Genomic DNA, 21,753 nt, shown 5'->3' on the forward strand with positions numbered 1-21,753 from the left:
CTTTCCATCTCCCACTCCTGCTCCCAACATACATACATGTTAGAATATAAATTCTACAAAAGCAGGGACACTTACATGTCTTATCCACTGTACTCTATCTTCCATGCTTAGAACAGTACCTGGCATATGGCAGATGCTCAATAAAAGGTGGCTGAATATCGGTGCACTGGTTAAAAATCTTATTTATGTAAGTTGGCTTGGGAGTGCTCTTACTTCAAAGCAGGGTGAGGCTAGATGCCTCATTGATATTCCTTAGACACCAAGATTCTGTGAGTCTGAATGCTGAGAATCCCACAGAGCCAGCAGCTGCTCTGCATAGATGAGAAAATGAAGTTACCAGGCAGATGGAGTGGGGGAGGGGTGGGAAGATGGGTGAGCAGTAAGTGCATCTCAGAAGATGAAGGGCGCCAGTGTGGGCTAATGCAGTACGACAGGGTGGGAATGTGGAAGGATCATGGCCATGATGATGCCTTTTTCACCAAGACAAAGGGGCCAGTGATGCAGAGTGCAGGGAAGACCAGCATTTGATTCAGTCAAAAGAGGAGTCAGTGCAGTGTGGAGTGGTTGGTCTGAGAAGAGATGGCTAAATCAGGAGCCAGTGTTAAAATTTGGAAACAAACAGCCTCCAAAAGGCAGAACTACTGCTGTGCCTCTAGGTCTTATGGGTTTAGCAGATTTTCAAACCCTGACCAATGTCAGAGGCAGAAGCATAGAGGACACGCTTCTTTAACAAAAGATCTCTCAAAGGAACCCCATCTCTCTTAATCACAGGCTCTCTCCAGACTGCGAAAAATAGCTTTCTGATTGCTCATTCTGCAACCTCCTTGCTGCTTCTTGTTATCTTCAGTAGTTAAAACTGGCTTGAGGCCAGTCCTGTCACATTTTCACTGGAGGACCAGAGTCCCTCTCTCAGTCTACTGGGCCACGACACACAGGCTGCAGTACAGCCAGGCCCACTCTGATCTGCCCTGGCAGAGCCCTGTGAATCCATAGGTCCCACCCAGTCATGAAACGCATTAGACTATATCTTTCATAAAATTACCTTTAAAAGAAATTTAAAGTGTTCCTCCTTCCCACGGGAGAAAACCTGGAATTTTCTGGAATAAGAAATGCCTCAGAATCGAGTCAATATTTCTCTTCCTGTTAAAAAAAAAATTTGTTATTGGGAATCAAAATACCAGGAATTATATTTTTCTGCAACAATACTTTGAACTTTCCCATACAAATTTACTTCTTTGTTAAGGAGGCAATGGTATAATTTTTTTAAATTTAGTCATAACTGCATAACTCACTTAACTAATAGAAGTAAGAGATTCCTAGATAAACTATTTAGCAAATGGGAAGGGGAAGAGATTTCTTCCCTTTTCTAATGAGTGTTGATTGGAATCTGTCAGCAACAAAGATTGAGGGGCAAATGTTTCTTAAAGGAGGGCAGAAAAGGGCAGGAGATGGAGGAATAGTGAAGAAGCTATCTAATTCCACTCTCTATCAGAACTATTTCAAATTTGCTTTGTGAATAACTAGGTGGTGGGCTCAACCAAAGAATGATGGCATTCGCTTGCTTTTACATTATTTTAATACCCGGCCGGAGGAAATTCAACAGATTTAGAAATAGCATCCTGCCTAGATTGTTAAAACCACAACACCTGACACATCCCCTAGATCTGCAAAGATCTTAGGCAAAGTCTCATCAGGCTAGTACAGGTGTAATCTCACTCTAGTGGTTTGACAGCATGATGCAAGATGAACAATAAGGAGAATCGGAATAATAAATCACTGTTACTGGGCGCCCAAACACGGATGAGAAATTTCCCCCATCCTCAGCAGGCTCACTCTCCTGCAGAAGGAATGAACTAGAGGATAGATTCTCAAGCAGACACCTCTAGATGCTCTCTTGCAGGAAGCAGGCACCCTTCAAGGAAAGATCCTCTTTTGGACTCATCAATTTATGCAGCCTGGCAAAAATGGATCAGATGTTGGATCTGGTAAAGGTTACTTCTTCCCTTCATCCTTGAGAGGGAGATGAGGTGGAGGTAGGCTGGGGTTAATTTTTGAAATCATTTATTATCTTGCTTTTGTGGATAACTGCAATGGTACCCTCCTCCTCCCTCATTCCGATCTCCAGGGTCCCTTCCGGAGAACGAAAGGATCTGAAAGCCGAATTTCTTCCCCTCAGCTAAGCCAGCGTCTTCCCTTTCTATCCAGCCGCACACAGCAGCTGGGGCCAGACCATCGCCCCAAGCGTGATGCGGGCGGGCGCAGCAAGGCTCCCAAGCTGCAGCCTCTCCTTTCCCAGATGCCCTGGAGATTTAATGTTAATTAACCGTGAGAGCTATAGCACTGACGACTGAAATTTTCAAAAGACAGCACACTCCCGCTTTCCGTCTGCTTCTATTCTGCCACCCACCCCCGACGACCCTATGGCATCGAAATTAAAAAGAAAAAAACGAACGAGGAGTCTCACCTACACGTGCCAGGGACAGAGGCTGGCAGAGAGAATGCGGAAGGTGAAGAAGCCGCCGCAGGGGAGTGGGCTTTCCCTTGGAGAACCGAGAGCTTCTGCAGATGGCCAGAGCGACGACGAGGCGGAGCCAGGGCGTCTTAGGCCCGCCCATCTCCGAGGTTCTGCCGGCGCTGTATCGGAAGTTGGTCTGTCCTACAGACTATCGGACGCTGTTTGGCCATGGACGCTAGTTTCAAACTCAAGAGCAGCCTGAAGGCCGGCTTGCTGCAGAATCAAGTGGCCATCGTCACGGGAGGAGGCACAGGCATCGGAAAGGCCATCGCGACCGAGCTTCTGCACTTGGGTTGGTGAAGCGGCCCCCTCGGCTGCGAATGCCTGATATGGAATAACTTTATATTTGAATGTTACTCAATACCTTATTCTAAACAAGTTTATCAAATTTTCAAGCTACTCATACAAACAAAAAAGTTTATCCAAATCATCTAGCATAAGAATCAGGAGAAGGATTATATTTAACCGTTTTCTCATGAGATAATATAAGAGCATTGCAATAAATTCAAATAGTATCGAAGTATGTAAAAGAAAAAGAAATAGAGCTTTGTCATTCTGCTCTGCTCTTAAATCCTTTTCCTGGAGATTTTCTGTGAATCTACCCACATGCCCACCTATACACACACACGTGTGTATTTTGTTACTTACAAAACTGGGACCACAGTATTCTTATTGCTCTGTTAACTCCGTTCCATGTGAGTACACATGGTAGTATTTAATTCTTTTCGAAGTTATATAGTATTCCATTGTATGGGTCGCAATAGTTTATTTAACCATTCCTTTAATAGAAATTTAGGTTTCCAGTGTTTTACCCAGCATTGCAGTGGGTTTCCTGGTAATAACTTTGCATCTTGATTCAAGTTTGTATGTAGTGAAAAGCTCTACATACAATTAAAGTAAATAGACTTTCAGAGTTGTGTTTCAGTACAGCTCTACTTGGATCACATAACTTTTCTGAAGCCTTCAGGGTCCAGGTAGGTTTCAGTGATAATTTAGTAAACTTCTAATTAGATAATTCTTGTGAAAAAATGTACTTATATGTCTTATTTGAGGCCTTGGATAAAGTCGGGCGTTAATGACCTTAGTATTCCTGAAGTAGTTTGTTTGTTTGTTTGTTTGTTTCATTTAATGAGGTCCATTTTCTTTTCTTTCCTTTTTCTTTCTTTTTTCCCCCAAAGTTGTCTCCATTTGGAGTTTACTAAATTATAACTTAAATTTGAAAAACAGCATTTTTTTTAAGTATCTTATTTTAATATTCAGAAGCTAACACATCTTATGTAACTAAAATAATTCTGTCCAAATGGAGAGCCATTTTACTCTCTGCCTTTAGTAACTTCATTTATTCTATGTATTACTGCGAAGTAACATAATTATCCTACAGCCTGGGCTTTAAGGCTCTATTAGAGTGAGGACAGAGACACAGGAGTATGTAGAAGGTGCAGCCAGCCTTAGCTTAGTGAGGGAGAGGGAGAAGGGTTATTAATATAGTGGTGATGATCAGTGCAGTTGAATTTAAATCTTCCATATACCTTTAGGCTTCTCAGAAACGGAGGCGCTCTTCCCTTTCTCTGCTTTGAGGCCGCCCTGGCAAACATTTCTGCTTTCTATATTTGTATATGAAAAGAAAGAAGCATTCTTTTTAGGATGAGCAAAGACTTAAAGCAACAATGGGCAATAAGGTTCAGGATTAGTCAGTAAGGTAAATGGATATTCCAAAATCTGGTAGCTTAGTATTTTCACTTAAGGAAAACACTAGGAGCAGTGTCAACATTCCCAAGGGCAGCTATTCCTCTTCCATTAACATTACAATTCCATTAACAGTGGTTCTGTTTTCACTTCCAGTGTTAACTAGTTTTTTTATTTTGTTTTACACTTTTATCTTTCTTAGCCAATCCCTCTTTCAGCCATCCATTTTTGTAAACTGTTACATAAGTTTATCATTGGGAGACAAGGAGGCAACAGGACTGCATGTTTGGCTGTCTGTGCATGTGCGGAAGTATAGATACATGGTGACCAATCACGGGCAGACATTGAAAGAAGTGACATGATTAGTCGATTTGTCGCTGATCAGGGTATGCCTCCATTATGCACATTGTGGACTGAAGAGCTAGCTGTGAAGTTTGTGTTCTATGCAATCACTCACACACAGTTAATATCCCATGGTATCTGAAATTTGAACCATGTAGGTGGGGGACTAGTGTTATTTAACTAAGCTAAGGTAACTGAAATGAGTGTCTGTTAGAGCCGAGCAAAACAAGGTCTTATGTTTCACCCTTCCTTGTGTTTTACCCTTCCTGGCTGTGGTGCTCCTTTTCTCATGAATTTAATTTCTACATGTATTATAAATCCCATAATACATTGTTGTCATTTTTACTTTAAACAATCACTGTTTTTTTAGAGATTTGAATAGAAAGAAGGAAATTCTTTATGTTTAGTAACATAATTACCATTTCTGTTTTTCTTCTGTAGATTTTGATTTTCATCTGGTATCATTGTCCTTCTTGCTTGAAAGACTTTTTTTGATCTTTTTTTGAATGCAGGCCTGCTTTAATGAATTCTTCCAGCTATTATATATGTGAACAAGTCTGGATTCTGCCATCATTTTTGAAAGCTATTTTCACTGGGTCAAGAATTATAGGTGCATAATCCTTGCTACTGCCCCCTTTCCCCAAGTACTTTTAAGACATTTCATTGTCTTCTGGCTTATATTGTTTCTGCAGATAAGTCTTCTGTCCTTTTTTTTTCCCCTCTCTCTTTTGTTCTGTACTTCATGGGCTCTTTTTCTCTGGCTTTTAAAATTTTTCTCTTTATCACTGGCTTATTTAATTATATCATCAGTGTCATTTTGGGGTATGTTTTTATTAATTGACTTTTCTCCTCATTATGGCTTATATTTTCCTACTCCTTTGCATGCCTGGTAGTTTTTCATTGCATGCCAGACATTTGAATTTTACTTTGTTGGTTGCTGGTTCTTTTTATATTCTTATAAATATTCTTGAGCTTTGTTCTGTGATGCAATTAAGTTACTTGGAGACAGATCAATACTTTAAAACAGGCTTACTTTATGTTAAGCATTGACGTGAACAGCCTCTAGTCTAGGGCTAATTTTGCCTCACTTCTGATGCCATACCTTCTGAGTACTTTACCCAATGTACCCAAAGTGAAAAGCTTTTCCTGGTGGGAACACTAACTACTCCCAGTGCTGTGTGAGTACCAGGGTGTGTTCTCTCTGCTCATTTGGGGTCATTTGTTCCCCAGCCTCAGATAGTTTCCTTACTTACATGCTCTGATCAGTGTGCAGCTAAAGATTAGAGGAAATTCTCTGCAGATCTCTGGAGTTGTCTCTCTCCGTGTACCTCTCTTCTCTCTATGCCCTGTGTAATGTGGCCATCTTAGCCTCCCTAGACTTTCAGCTTCATCTCTTCCATTCAGGAGACTGCTGGGCTCTGAATAGGTTCCTCCTCCTTGTGCTGAAGCCAAAAACTCTCTTCAGGAAGCAAGCTGGAATAATCATAGAGCTCACGCCACTTGTTTCCACTCTCTAAGATCACTGCCCAGTGCTACCTGATGTCCAATGCCTGAAAACCGTGGTTTTGTGTATCTTGTCCAGTTTTCTAATTGTTTTGGGCTGTTGGGTAAACTTAGTTCGTGTTACTCCATCTTGACCAGAAGCAGAACTCGCAATTCACCTTTTTTATGGGAACATGTGCAAATTTGCTAAATTATTATTATTATTTGGAATTTGGACAACCAATGAGAGCATATTTACTCGTTCTTTGGCTTTTTTCTCCTCAGGCTGTAATGTGGTCATTGCGTCCCGTAAGTTTGATGTATTAAAATCTGCTGCAGATGAACTGAAGACTCTCTTGCCCCCTACCAGCAAGTCTCAAGTCACTCCCCTACAGTGCAACATCCGCAAAGAAGAGGAGGTAATGCAAATATATCTGTATCATTTACTCATTCACTTTTAATATATAGTAGTGATTCCTAAACCTGACTGTGCTTCAGATTTTCCTATTGTAACCATCTCAGATGAGGTTCACAAGAAGCAGAGCCTGTGAAAGAGATTCTTCTAATGATTTATTGAGTAAGTCACCTCAGGAAAAGGAAAGAAAGGGAAGCAAAATAAATTTAGTTTTATGATCTTGTGGTATTGTGATACTCGGGGTTACCCATTCATGGTAAGAGATTGTAAGCTCGGTTACTCTCCTAGAACAAGACATCAACCCAAGTAGCAAATTAGGTTATTAACCAGTTGGCTTTTAATGTTTTTCTTTAGGTGAATAATTTGGTCAAATCTACCTTAGATATTTATGGCAAGATCGATTTCTTAGTAAACAATGGAGGAGGCCAGTTCTTTTCTCCTGGTGAAAGCATCACTTCAAAGGGATGGCATGCTGTCATTGAAACCAACCTGTCAGGAACCTTCTACCTGTGCAAAGCAGGCAAGTGTGATTTGTTTAAAGGTTACAGACAATACTGAAAGAGGAATTGTTAGGGGCTTAGAAGCTCCATGTCATCGACATTTACTGCCCTAATTTTCCCACGTACAACATAGAAATGTAAATTGCTACATTTCCAAATAGTAATTTGGCAATATTTATAAAGTATGGATGGCTTTTGAATTTGTGATTTTATTTCTAGGAATTTGTCATGAGAAAATTATTAAGGATCTGTACAAAGATATGGCTATAATGTTGTTCATAACATTAAAAAGAACTCTCACATTTAACTTTCTTTTTCTTTAATAAATGAATATGTTAAAGCTGTTATAAGAACCTGTTGATTAATTCAGTCAAATCTTAAGGGAGAATGCCAGAGTCCACATTCTTTCTGACTAACAGCTAATTAGCATGTATGTATAGTCTTTGTATTAAAGGTTATGTTTCATAGGCGGTGACATTAAACTCCTGAAGTTAGGTAATTGAAGTGTTTCCTTACAAACTATCCAAGACATTTTTATGATGCAGAACATAGAACGAGTTTATTCTGACCTAAAGGATCTTCACCCCAACGTGGGTTAGACTTTGTATTCTTAGTATCTCTAAGCCAAAGGTCTTGAAGGCATTCCCAGGCTTCATTGTATCTTTAAAAATATAAAGATCTATATTAGTTGTGATGCAGGATTGGCTGCTCCAGTGTAGAGACCCAGAAAAGACAGTTTAAAGAAGATAATGAAGGGGTTCAGAACAGTCTCTCCAAAATGTGCTGCTTTGGCAGGTGAATTATTTTGAGCTGCAGGCATTTGAGACCTGGCAGGTTCAGGAAAAACATTTGCCCCTCCCTTAACTACCTAGAAGAATTTAAATTGGGGGCCTAGCCCATTCTAAGAGTTATTACCAAAGATACCTTTTTATGACCTACATATAGGGCAAGACAAACATCTAATTACTGAACATATGCTGTTCTTATTCTTCAGAGACCTCCCTCTCCTCTCTAGAGACCCAAGGTACTTTACCTCATCCTTAGCTCAGAGTGGCATATATACTTCATTTTAACTTTTCATCTCAGAACCGCTCAAGTATGTGGAGTCATGACTCTCTCATGTATGTGGGGATTCCATTCGTATGTGTATAATTAAATCTGATTATTTTTTCTAGTTAATTTGTCTCATGCAGATTTTATTATTAGGCTAGCTGAAGAACCTAGAAGGGTAGAAGGAAATTTCTCCCTCCCTAATGCATAAAAGTTCAGGTAGGTAGTTTAGGGATAGTATTGTAGTTCCATAGTCATAAGGACTGTGATATTGTGATTTATAAGTACATCTTCCATCCACGGTTCCTGGCCAACAGCTCCCCAAAGCCTTGGAATTTCTTGATCAATAAGAGCAATGGAAGCATCTTTTGTCATATTTGGTCTCTTGTTCTCAGTTCTTGAAATTGATTCAGAGCCATTAAGGTGAAATGGCTGTCTTGCTATACATAACAGACCCTTATCAACCATAACTGAGTTAATGTTAATGAAGTGACTTTTGGAAATCCCCTAAAGATGGGAGCGGTACTGGTTGCCAGGGAACCAACTATGAATAGAGGGTTAGAACTTTCAGTCCTGCCCCCTAATTTCTGGGGAGGAGAGAGAGGTTGGAAGTTGAATCAGTCACCAATAGCCAATGATTTAATTAACTGTACTTATGTCATGGAGCCTCCATAAAAGCCCAAAAGGATGGGGTTCAGAGAGCTCCCAGGTTTGTGAACCATAACATTTCCACACACCACAATGCTGGGCCCCAAATTCTATGAGGACAGTTAGTTCCTTTGTTCAGAACCTTGTCCTATGTATCTCTCTTCATCTGACTATTGATTCCTATCCTTTATTATTCTTGGTAATAAACTGGTAATGTGGTGAGTAAATTAGTTTCTCGAGTTCTGAGAGCTGCAATAGCCAATTAGTGGAATCCAAGCAGGAGGTCATAGGCACCTCTGATTTATAGCCACTCAGTCAGAAGCACAGGAAACAACAACCTGGACTTATGACTGGCATCTGATGACTATCTCAAATATCTTGAAGAGGTATCCTCGTAATGGCCCTGGAAAAGTGTCAAGGGAGAAACACAAAGATGATTTCAGAGTAAAATATGTAGGAGTTTTTAAGCAGAAGCAAAAAGTCAGTGTAAGGTAATTTGAATAAACTTATTCTTTCTTATGCTAATTATCAAATCATTTTACAAATTTTTAAAATATTTGATGTGGCACAACTGCTTTATTAATTTTCATTTCCAAACCTTTTTTTTTTTTTTTTTGGGCTATTTATAACCATTTATTCTTTCAGATGAATTTTATGTTCTAGTTTCTTTCCCAAAAGTCCTGTTGGGGAATTTAATTGGAATTGTGTTAAACTTTTTAATAATTTGGAAATAAGTAACGTGTTTAAATATTGTCTTCCCATTATGACATGTCTTTTCATTAATTAATTTTTCTTTTATATCTAAACGTTTGTGGTTTTTGTCATGGAGAGCTCATATTTTTTTTATTAAGATTCACCTAGATTTTTTTTATGTCTATTGCTTTTTTGAATGGGCTTTTTCCCCAATAATTTATCAACTAGTTTTGTTGGTTTACAGAAGAATTATTTTTTTAAATTGATCTTGTAGATTTATCAATAGATCATTACTTACCGGTAGTAATTACTTACTGGTTTGTCAAATTAGTCTTTTGGGTTTTCTAGATATATGATAATGTTGTCTGAAGACAACTATTGTATTTCATTGATTCAGAGATACAGTCAATTGTGAAATGCACCATCATTTTATAGACTGTTAAAAAAGTAAAAACAGTACTTTTTGTAATTGTAAGATGCCACCAATTGCAGGACATATTGTAATTTGCAATGTGAAAAAGTTGTCTTTGATTTTAAATATATTATATTTCATGTCTTCTTTTCTAGTGGTTTTACTCCTTTTTTCTGTCATATATTAAGAATTGGTAAGAATTCCCAGTAAAGCATTAAGTATTAGTGGGGAGGCATCCTTATTTTTGCTTAAGTTTCTAATAGGAATTATATTGAATTGATCTCAGGTCTTTAATTAATCTAATACTCTAAAAATTAGATTTCTGTTGAAGTGAGTCCTGAGGTACATCTGTAGCCTTGTCTTGACTTGTATGAATAGAATGGATGCCTATATGTCAAATCGGACTTGAAAAATGATGCAATATTAAAGAATGAAGTTAACAAAAAAGTTTAAGACTAATTTGCTAAAAACTACAAAACATTACTAAGAGAAATGAAAGAAGATCTGAATAAATAAAAAGACATTCTGTGTTTATGAATTGAAAGGCCCAATATGTTGAGATGGCAGTTCTTCCCAAATTGATAGGTTCAATTTGTAGATTCAATGCAATCTCTATCATTTTTGTGGGTGTGTGTGTGTGAAAATTGACAAGCTGGTCCTAAAATGTATATGGAAATGCAAAGAACCCAGAATAGTCAAAACAATTTTACAAAAGTAGAAAATTGGAGGATTGATTCCTCTTGATTTCAAAGCTACTTCTTGATTTGAAAAAAAAAACTGTGATCCTGGCATAAGGATAGATGTATAGGTAAATGGAACAGAATTGAGAGTCCAGAAATAAGCCCTTATATTTATGGTCAATTGATATCTGTCAAAGGTGCCAATGCAATTCTATGGGAAATAATACTGTGGCAGTTGGATATCTACATGCCAAAAGACACTTACCTCTCAGCATAAATGAAAGTTAACCAAAAGTTCAAAATGGATCATGGACCTAGATGCAAAAAGTAAAATTCTAAAACTTTTAGAAGCAAACAAGGAAGAAAATCTTTCCGACCTTGGGTTAGGTAGAGTCCTAAGATACACTGCCAAAAATACCACTTATAAAATATAAAATTGATACACTGGACTTAAAATTAAACATGTTTGTACTTCAAAAGACACCGTTAAGAAAATGAAAAGATAAGCCACGGACTGGGAGAAAAGATATTCAAATCACATATCTGAAAAAGCACTCGTATCTAGAACATGCAAAGAACTTTTACAATTCAAAAATAAGAAAACAACCCGATTAAAAAATGAGCAAAAGATTTGAGTAGATTTCAGCAAAGAAGATATGTGAATGGCTAATAAGCTCATCAGAAGATGCTCAGCACCATTAGTCATTAGTCATCACCTGCAAATCAAAACTTTCACGAGATATCACTTTACATCCACTAGAATGGCTATAATCAAAAAGCCAGACAGTAATAGTGTGGAGAAACTGGAATCCTCATGCATTTTTGGAGGAATGTCAAATTGTGGAGACACTTTGGAAAGTAATTTGGCAGTTTTCTGAAAAGCTAAACCTAGACCCTGCATACTGCCCATAGATATATACCCAAGAGAAATAAAAACATGTTTCTACATAAAGACTTGTGTTCATATCACCCCCCAAAGTGGAAACTATCTAAATGTTCATCTGCTGGTGAATGGTTAAATAAAAAGTGGCAATCCATACAATGGAATACCATTCAGCAATAAAAAGTAACTATTGATACATGTCACAGTACAGGCCAATCTCACAAACGTTCCAAGAAGCCAGACAGAAAAGACCACATATTGTGTGATTCTGTTTATGTGAAATGTTTAGAAGAGGCAAATCTGTAGAAACAAAGTAAATGAATGTTTGCCGGAGGATGAGTTGTGCTGCAAATAGGCACAAAGGAACTTTTTGGGATAATGGAAATGTTCTGAAACTGGATTGTGGTGATAGTAACAGGTCTGTATATCTATTAAAAATCATTAAATTATGCACTAAGTGAGTGAAATTTATGATATGTGAAGTGTACCTCAATCAGGCTTTTGTAAATTAAATTTGGTAAATGTAAATTAAAATTTAAAATATATCAAATAAAAAGCATGCTGGAGCAGGATCAGAGAAGGGTTGGGACAGTATTTAATATAATTTTCATTTATCTGTTTTCTGCAGTTTACAACTCCTGGATGAAAAAGCATGGAGGATCTATTGTCAATATTACTATGCTTACTAAAAATGGATTTCCAGGATTTGCGTAAGCATTTTTATATATTTTTTCCTATGTGTCAAAGGTTCAGAAATAGCCAAAGTAAAACCAGTATATCAGTGAAGTAGTATTTAGTATCAATTATTGTGCATACATCAAAAAGATAGTTTGTGGACCAGGAGCACTCAAGCGAAAACATGGAATAAGGCTCAGAGGTATATTGTTATCAAGCAGCTTATCTGGTGAGACAACAGTGACTAGTCTTCACAGCGATTGTTTACAGTTTTTGATTTTTCAATAGTTACCTCATATACACCTTGGGAGACAGTTAAGCTTGCCTATGATTTCCAGAGGCAAAAGCAAGAAATGATTCAGTCAGGTTAGCTTTGCAAAACAAACTAAGTAAAGCTTTGTTTCTATAACTTAACCGGTTTTGTCTGCTCAGGGGGACTATTCAAGGCTGGTTTCCCTTTGCTTTTGATATTAACAATTGTCTTTGGATTTTGTCCTCTGAATACGGAGAGTCGGGAAGGGAAATTTTCTTAAAGGACTAATTTTATTACTCCTTTAATGAGTTATGATCTCAATATTTAACGTTTCCCTTTATTTGGACTTTAAAAATGTACTTCTGAAATTCTCATTCATATTAGGGGTGGCAGATTTACCAAGAAAAGAAAAACAAGCAAACAGGATGCCTTATTTAATACTCTTTTAATTACAAATATGTCCCAACTATTGATGGGGCATACTTATGGTAAAAAAAATTTTTGTGGTTTATCTTAAATTTGAATTTAGTTGAATGTCCTATATTTTATCCGCTGAGAACCTTGTCGATGTTTCTAAATTGGTCCCTATTGTTTAGAAACCTCTGTGAAGGAGTGGAATGAAACTAACCTAATCTTCAAATTTAGATTTGAATATCATGAATATACTTATTTAATTTTAGGCATAACTGCTAAATTGTTACTTAATAATGAAATTTGACATATTTGACTCTTATTCCGATTATGTTAAATTTTTACATTGCAAACCGATTTTTTTTAAAGGAAAGAAATCAAAGAACTAATGAAACTGAATCGGTAAATTTTTCATAATTATCCAAAAGGCCTTCCAGGTAGAAAAACAATGTGCCAAGGAGCTACTTGAAAACCACATGTACAACAGTTAAAAAATCTGGTTTAAGAAGTTTAGTTTTGCTCATTCCTTTAGTATCTTTTATAAGTTCTGATTCCTTTTATTTTTAAATAATTTTTTTTTTTTTATTTTCCATCATGGAATCTTTATTTCTTTGAAATGAACCTATCTCGGTGTTATAAAAACAATGCATGCTAGTTTTTATAGATATAAAAAACTGTATAAGGTAGAAAGTCAAACCCTCTAAACCCTCTCATCCCAAAAATAACCCATTAACTAATTAAAATCATGATCTTAATTTCTGTATAATTATTAAGTAATCTTTAATCTGCAGGGTGATATTTTGGCACTGTGTAAATATTCTCTTTGACGTTATGATTTTAGCAACCATTGCTGATTCTTACCTGAATCATTGAAGGTATGAAAATGTTGATTTTTCTGATTTCATAATTAATTCTATATTTTTTAGCTGATATTCTTCCATAAAAAGATTTTTTTGCCACAACTATCCCTTCTCTCTCTTTATATATATATGTGTTTATTAATGTTATCATCATTATTAATAATTTTTTTTGGTATACCACTATGAACTTATGGATTTCCTTTCAAATTCATTGTTTCAAATATATAGATTGTCTCAAATTTAATAGAAATTTGTATTGTTTCTACATTTGGGTATTACAGATAATTCTGTAATGAATGACATTGTATATATTTAATTCATATTTGCGGAGGTATATCTTCAGTTGGGTTGCCGAGTGAAGGGTAAATGGATACCGTTAGGTTTCCAAATTTTTTTCCATTTTGCACTCCCATCAACAATATATGAGAGTGCCAGTTCTCCACAACCTTATCCAAATTGGGTATTTCAACTTCTGGACAACTGTGATGAGCATCTCCTCAGTTGTTGAAGGGCTGTCTGGATATCTTTTTGTGTGTAGTTGAACTGTATTGCTGTCTTGGCACATTTTTCTATGGAGGTTCTAATAATTTTCTTCTTAATTTCATCTAAGTCTAGTCTGTTTTTCCATTGTGCAAAGAAGTTTAGACTGATTATATTGTTTATATTTTATCTTTTAAAGGCACAGCGCAGCTGCCAGAGAAGGTGTTTACAATCTCACCAAAACCTTAGCCTTGGAATGGGCCAGCAATGGAGTAAGGATCAACAGCATTGCTCCTGTAAGTAGATGTTCTGTTTGAAAGCTGTTGACAGATTGTGTTCTTCTGATTATTGTGTGTTGTCGATAGAGGTATTTGTTAATATGTATGTATACTAGAAAAGATTGGCTTTTAAAAATAGATAAAATTAGGAAAAGCCTTCTTTGATTTATAAGTATTGTTCGATTTGATTGTCAAGGTTAAATTAAGGCAGTGATTCTTGTATATTATTAGAATTATCAGTGAAATATTTTTAAAATAGTGATTATATATATAATATTTTTAAAATAGTGATATATATATATATAATATCATTGGTATGTTATAATTGGTATGTTAGTGTTATAAGTACATTATTAAACTCGTATATGTTCTTCTGAGACATTTTTAAGTTTAGTGTCTAAACCTTTATACTTCTAGAATATTCCTTCTCTTTGAATGAAAGATTATAAATTAATTAGAAATCAGTATGTCACCCCAGTATCATTTAGAATAAACAATACTGCTAAATTTCTTCATCTTACTTTTATGCCTCCTGTTTCTTTGCCTCCTCCCCATAACCTCTTATAGTTTGAGGCCAAAACAAATAACTTTATCCTGTGTTACAGAGTTTATAAAGTCATTTTCTTGGCTTTATAAACCCTCGAAAGCTAGTGAAAGCAATATAAAAGAATTCCTAAACAATTAAAATTTTAGCTTATTTATATTGTATTCAAATGTTTTATTTGTGATTTCACTCTAGGCGAAAAGCCATGACAATATTGCATTTTCTAAGCCTCACATAACCATAATCCAGTCTTATATTGTAAAAGAGAGAAGCTTGGTGGAGGATAAAATAGACTTCCCTGTCCCATTGCTCCCAGCTAAGTGGCTCACTCATCTACTCGTGTAATTATGCTTTCAGAAACCAAGACTTTTATGAAAAAATCCAGGGTGTGACTGGTTATTAAGGAAGGGGAAGCCACAAAATGAGCATCCAGATAATCCATTCATAACAGCAATATTTCTTTGACAGTACTGAGAAAAATTACTATTAGAAATCTTAACTTTTCTATTAAACTTAAACCACTTAATTTTTGGTATGGGTCGATAGACTGCCTTGATGTCTTTACAATTAAATTTTAATTTTACATGCTTTATTTTGTTCCTGTTTTATTTTTAAATATAGGGAGTTATTTATTCCCAGACTGCTTTTGACAACTATGGTTATTTGGCAGAAGACCTTTTCAGAAAACACTTGCAGAGAATCCCAGCTAAAAGATTTGGAGTTCCTGAGGAGGTAATGTGTATTTCTAACACTGATTAGAATTACTTTGGTTTGTACTTGGGAAATGTGTAACATTTTAGTGTCCTTTTTATGTAGTATGATTGGCCGATAGAGATGATCACTTCCCCTGTCATCAAATCATTTCCGTGGGCTTTCTGGCTCTTGGGGAGTATCCTGTGCTTTGAATACTCACAGAGGTCCTTATTCAGAAGGGAATGCAGTGTGAATTAAGAAAAGCATATTCTTTAATACTCAAAAATTGGCAGACTTTTAAAGATTATTCGCAGTGTGGAACCTGAAACCATGCCAGTGAACTTTTTGTATTCTGTTACATGAAAATCTATTGATCTTTCTTGCACTTTGTCTGGGTGTTTCACCTGCGGATGATTTCGTAACACCAGACCATTGGTCTTTTGGGAAATATTGGTTCACTGAATTATGCAGATCTTCTAAATGTTGACACACAATTCTATTCTAAGTGTTGACATTCGGTATCCCAAGATCACGTTTCGTAACATCACCACCTATCTCCTCAGAAAAATCTTTAAATATTAGGAAATTGTCAAGCTCATGATGACAAGTGCAAGTTTTCCAAAATTCTGATTTTCACTTGAAAGTTCAAATGTTATCATTGACAACAAATACTTTCATTGTTTCTCTTCGAAGTGCCAGTCTCACTGTACTCATTTTTGAAAAATGTCTGCCCAACATCCAAGTATGAATAACTGTACTTTGTTAGTCATTCTTCCAAGTAAAAAACAGTGTTTCACAGAAAAAGTGACTAGTTCCATTTGGAACTCAACCATTCTACTTCTATATGTAGCAGATGTGCTTAATGTGTAATTCCTATTTCATCATGCTGGATATTAAAAAGATGTAGATGATATGGTCAAGATTAATACAATTAATAAGTTTTACTGCTTCATCGAGGACATTCTAAAGTGAAACAGGCTTTCTCCCCACAATAAGTATTGGACAGTAAAGAATAAAACGACTACTAGTATAAAGAGATCACTTGCTCAATTTTGTGTTCCTGCCATGATTTGTGCTGAGGCTCTAACAGTCTTTCCCACCATTGCTTTGGCACCATTAGTACAGATATCAACAAAGTGGGGGGAAAAACCAAACAAATAAGGACTTAGTATTATTCTGAAACAAATTTTGACTTTGCAAATCTCCTGAAAAGGTCTTAGGTATACCCAGCGTTTTGCTGATCATGCTTTGACCAATAATGTAGGTAATACCTTCAAGAAGTTTGGTTGTGCAGGGAAGCAGAGATGATGGTAGCTGCCATGAGATGCAGCATAAGGAGAGAGTTTCAGCTTGTCTGATCAGGTGCTAGTAACCCTACGTCATGTTTTCGAGATACTTCTGATTGCCCAGCCAATCATCAGTGTCCCATTCGGGGCAGAACTTTCATACCGGACCATGAACCCAACTCTTTATCAGTGAGTTGCCTTCTTTTAGGAGAGTCAGAATGTAGCTATAGTTTTAAAAGGACCTGCCTTGACCCTCCCATGGGTTCCATCAATATCTCTTAGAAAGGGATATTACAGCACATGACAGACCCTTCCATTGGCTTATAAGATCCTGCACACTCATTTTTACAAATTAAGAAACTAAGGACCAATGAGCTTCTGTAATTTGTCTAAGGCCATATATAGGTCATGGTACTGGGGTACAAACCCAAGCGTATTTAAAATCCTCATTATTGTTCATAAACAAAGCTGAAAGTAAACAGGTAACTAACTAAGCTAAAAGAGGTGTTACCCACATAAAGTGAGTACAAGTTACTAGTCTCTAATAGGCATTATTGATTGAGAAAGCTCTTGTGAATGACTTAGTACTTTAAGCCCATCCATCAAATGGATTCCATTCAAATGAATGTTACGAATACCTCTGAAGATATTACAATAACACTCAGTTAATTTGGTCATTTGATATCAAAATTGTATCAGTTCAGTTTAGCTCCATGTTGAGCTCCAAAAGTAAATCAGACATTGAATAGTTATATGTCTTTTACCTAGCAGATAGCTTTAATTCAGTGTTATTGAGTAATGCCTAGTGTATAGGCAATCACTGTAGTAGGAGCTGGGCAATGCAGCATCCCTTCATTTGAGGGGGAAAGATGCATACAGATTCTTTCATTCTGTTTACATTTATTAAGTGCTTATTTTATGCTAAACACCATCAAAGGATGGGCGCCACCACCCAATATTTGAAAACAAAATTCAGCATAAAGCCACATTTATTGCTGGTCAGGCACAGTCTCTCTGAGCAGACTATGGATCTTTTGCTTTTTCTTGGGGGGAAATGTGGTTTCAGGGATTTGAAGACTTACAAAGCTCATGGTTACCTGGGTGAGCTGGTTGTTCTTTGGCTGGATTTAGAAAGGAGCTTATTGGAGTGAGGGTTCCTAACTGGCTAACTTTCAGAATCGAGGCGCTTTCATCATTTAGTAAGCTAACAAAACATGTTGACAGGAAGAGTTGTCAATGATAAAACAGGGTAAACTAGTCTGATGGTTAACTCGTTGCTGTGGCTCATGTTTCTCTACCCTTTCCCAAAAATATAAGAATTTGTAAATTAATTCTATGCCAGCTCTGTGTAATAGTCACAAATGCAATTTTAGGCTTCCAAGTAGCCACATTAAGAAAAGTTTAAAAGAAGTGAACTTGGTCTTCATAATATATTTCATTTAACCCAATATATTCAGAACATCATCATTTTAACATGTAATCAATATACAAAACTATTAATTAACTGTTTTACATTCTTTTCATATTGAGTCTTCAAAATCTGGTTTGTGTTTTATACTTATAGTACATATGGAAAGTGTTTTGGTAGCGCCATATGGCCAGTGGCCTCTGTTTTAGACCATGCGGTTCTATCCTAGCTGCTGGGAACTCAAGGATAGAGAGAATGCTATGCCTGCCCTCTAGGGTCTCAGAATCTCAAAGAGGAATAGCGTGTAAACAAACATGGTTACAGGGCTATGTAGAGGACCAGGACTAGGGTGGGGCAAGCAGGCCATGGACATAAAATTTAAGGACACACTCGCTCTTAGGGTTGTGCAAGTATAAAGTCTGCTCAAGAGTGAGTGCCTCCTTAAATACTGTACCCTGAGCCCCTCCCTCATTAGTCTCTCCCTAGTCCCAGCCCTGCTTGGGAGCCTGATAAAATGGCAGATTCTGGGGCTCTGAGTTTACAATTCAGAAGCTTTCTGGTAGGATCTAGGAATCTGGAGTTTCAATAAGCATCTCTAAGAATTCCAAGGCAGGTGTTTAGGATCACTCTTTGAGAAACTCGACCTGTGCCAACAGCCTCACATGAGAGTTCCCTTACATCCAGTGAAATAATTTCTCTTGTTCACTGTGGTTTGGGGAGTAGATGTTGCTGAACTCATCCATGAACTGTCTTTTTAGGGGATGCAGGGGGATTCTGAAGTCCCTCTTGCAGAAAGCTCCTGTCGTCTGAGTCGCCGGGCTTTCAGCTTGCAGGACCATAGACTGAACAAACTTAATGGCATTTTATTGTTCTACAGACACATTGGCTATCTCGGGGACATGAATATAAAAGGCACATGGCGGCAGTGAGAAGTGGGTTGTGGTTGGGCAGTGAAAGGTGTGGAAGGAACTGAGTTGTTTGAAATGGGAAAGAGCCAAGATTAAGCACTGTGTTCACTTTGGCTTCTTCACATTGTGTGGCTTATGTGACACTCTCAAAGGCTCCATCCTATCTTGCCATCATCTTCGCCCTTATCTCTTACTGATTTTCATGATGCTCAAATAGAAAAAGGCAGTCGTCTCTGTACTATCAGATTATGGTACACACACACTGTAGGATTCATGTTATAGCCACGTGCTCTGAGATGTGTTTATTCAAGAATAGGGAGCAACCCCAAATGGTGTGTATCTGCTTTTCTGTGTGCATGTGTGTGCTTCCATTTCCAGGTCTCCTCCTTGGTATGCTTCCTGCTCTCTCCAGCAGCTTCCTATATCACCGGACAATTGGTAGAGGTCGACGGAGGCCTATCTCTGTATGGTCCTGTATGTGAGATACCAGGTGAGCAGTCAAGAAATGAGTAGTCACTAACAGTATGCCTTTCCATGTCACATTTTCAAAACGTCTTGAGTAGTTACTTAAGAGATACAAGTTTTCTCTTATAGAGCATCATAATGTGCAAAATGTTTATATTCATGATATGATTTTTAAAGGAAATGTTTTTAGTCACAGACAATACCTAAGTATCTTTACTATAGAACTTAGCTTTATATATTTAAAAAAATTTTTGTAGTTTGAATGTAGTTTGGTAGAACTTGAACCATGAAAAATATTTCAATATGAATATTTATATACAGGAGGAGATATATAATAAGAAGAAGTTGCCATGTTTTTTAGATTTAATTCCTTTTTAGATTTAATTCCTCTTTGTTCCTCCAATAAACAGCTTGTATATCTGAGCAGAAGAGGGTTTGGTGGAAAATAGGAGGACTTCTGAGGTTAATAGATTTGCGATTAACTTGAAGTTTTGTGCTTAACAGATCATGACAACTGGCCCGAGGGACCAGGTGACCTTTCTGTTGTCAAAAGGACGAAGATGTCTTTAATGCCTAAAACCGAAAAACCGAGCTCTGAACTAGGGGAAGAAGGAGGTGTCCTATGTCCCCAAATGCCTTAACGTCTCAAGAATGCACTTCTGTACCTTATAGGAGCTTATAGTTTATATGGAAAAAATACTTTCTGCATTTTAAATGTTATCAATTGTGTCTATGCAAAAACTATTCCTGAAATAAATGCATTTTTAAAGTCCAAACCAATGCCCTTTAGCCTTTGATTTAAAGGAAATTTTTTAAGAATGGAAATTAACATCCTTTATGATTATACTTTTTATTTCTAAGAAAGGTATTTGAAAAATGAAATAATTTCAAATTAATAATAGAGGTATCATGATCTCCCAAAAGGTTGTAATATGTAATTATAAAGGTAGGCAATAAATCTAATTGTGGCATCATTATGATTCTGACAGCTAGAGTTATACAGTGACTCATTTTACCTGGCAAGTATTTTTGTATCAATAAAGCTTTATGGTAATTATCTATGTGTGTTTTGTTTTATTCATGAAGTCAAATTTATATAAACTCTCTTAATTTAAAAGAGAAGTAAAGTTATGTATAGATTTTTTTGCAGTGCTTGATTTATGTCTTGATTTTTTACCCAGAGTATTTCCTTTTCCCCATGTTTTTCCTTTTGTATGCAAAAAATTTTTGAATTACATTGTGTGTGGATGTACTAGGGTTCAGTATTTTGCCTTCAATTGATCCTTTCTGGCAGTTATCCTGATTTCTGAAATGCCATTTACAAATTACGAGTGTTTGTTTTTTGACTTAATTAAACCTCTTTCAATGGGCATATTCCCTCTTTAAACATAGTAGATATTTCCTTTTTTTTAAAATCAGAAACTCTCAGTTCAGGTACCTGTGTATGATTTACCAAGCTCTAGGTGGGTCCCCTGAATCTGCCATTTTATCAGGCTCCCAAGCAGGGCCAGGACTAGGATGAGACTAATGAGATGCCTAGAGTGCAGAGTTCAAGGAGGTGCTCACGTTCGGGTTTGCACAAGTGCCCAGCCACTGTGATTTTGTGTCCGTGCTATTAATGTGAAAAGAATAGAAATCTTTTCTTCCTAGACAACATTTTAGCAGTGGCCTCTGGACATGATGCTGTCATAGTTAACTTAGAATTACAAGCCATATTGGAGGACAAGGTGGCCCTGGCACAGGAAGAGGCAGGGCTTGCCTTTCAAATTACCTCACGTTGATGACTGCTAAGGACCACTTCAATCCCTATAGTGTTGACATTTATTTCTGCTGAAAGCACAGAGCCTGTTCTACATAGCTCTACACTTAGCTACAACTTCTTATTAGATCTTATTAGGCCATCACTGGATTGCTGATCATTATGAATATTCTAGAATCATAAGTCTACTCTCCAAGACTTCTAAATGTGTCATAATAGTGTCCCATCAGTAACGTTCTTATGCTACTAACTCTTAGTAATTTTTGCTGTAGACTGGATGTTTCTGAATAGGTTTACTCATTCACTCAGTTAATAGTTTGAAGCTATTGCTGTGTGGTCAGCATTATGGTAGGAGCTGGGCATATGGTAGGAGCAGTACTAAAAAAAAGAATACACATAGACCTTGGCCCATAGAGTGTATGAGAGT

The 21,753-nt window shown here is 36.9% G+C and overlaps 2 protein-coding genes across 4 annotated transcripts in view; one reads left to right on the top strand and one right to left on the bottom strand.

Annotated features, from left to right (window-relative positions):
- TMEM169 (transmembrane protein 169) overlaps positions 1 to 2,609 on the bottom strand; it is an 11,465-nt gene extending 8,856 nt beyond the window's left edge. Inside the window, exons 1-2 of one of the 3 annotated variants that reach the window (XM_006906742.3) lie at positions 2,465 to 2,609; positions 1,043 to 1,140 (exon numbers count right to left, since the gene is read on the bottom strand). The gene's annotated coding sequence lies outside the window, so the exon portion shown is untranslated. The remainder of the gene's footprint in view (positions 1 to 1,042; positions 1,141 to 2,464) is intronic. The other 2 variants (XM_025043302.1, XM_015585363.2) reach the window with 2 other exon arrangements.
- A 5-nt stretch (positions 2,610 to 2,614) lies between these two features.
- PECR (peroxisomal trans-2-enoyl-CoA reductase) lies at positions 2,615 to 20,626 on the top strand. Its single transcript, XM_006906744.3, has 8 exons — positions 2,615 to 2,807; positions 6,311 to 6,444; positions 6,795 to 6,960; positions 11,935 to 12,016; positions 14,185 to 14,281; positions 15,429 to 15,539; positions 19,481 to 19,592; positions 20,072 to 20,626. The coding sequence occupies exons 1-8, from the start codon at positions 2,684 to 2,686 to the stop codon at positions 20,206 to 20,208; spliced, it is 963 nt and encodes a 320-aa protein (XP_006906806.1). The 5' UTR covers positions 2,615 to 2,683; the 3' UTR covers positions 20,209 to 20,626.
- The last annotated feature ends 1,127 nt before the right edge of the window (positions 20,627 to 21,753 follow it).

This window comes from Pteropus alecto, unplaced genomic scaffold (genome assembly GCF_000325575.1).
Source record: "Pteropus alecto unplaced genomic scaffold, ASM32557v1 scaffold110, whole genome shotgun sequence".
Classification (NCBI taxonomy): Eukaryota; Metazoa; Chordata; class Mammalia; order Chiroptera; family Pteropodidae; genus Pteropus; species Pteropus alecto.

Coding starts and splice junctions, on each gene's coding strand:
- PECR (XM_006906744.3), top strand. CDS start 2,684: ATGGACGCTAGTTTCAAACTCAAGAGCAGCCTGAAGGCCGGCTTGCTG. Junction 15,540..19,480: donor GATTTGGAGTTCCTGAGGAG/GTAATGTGTATT, acceptor TTCCATTTCCAG/GTCTCCTCCTTGGTATGCTT. Junction 19,593..20,071: donor TCCTGTATGTGAGATACCAG/GTGAGCAGTCAA, acceptor TGTGCTTAACAG/ATCATGACAACTGGCCCGAG.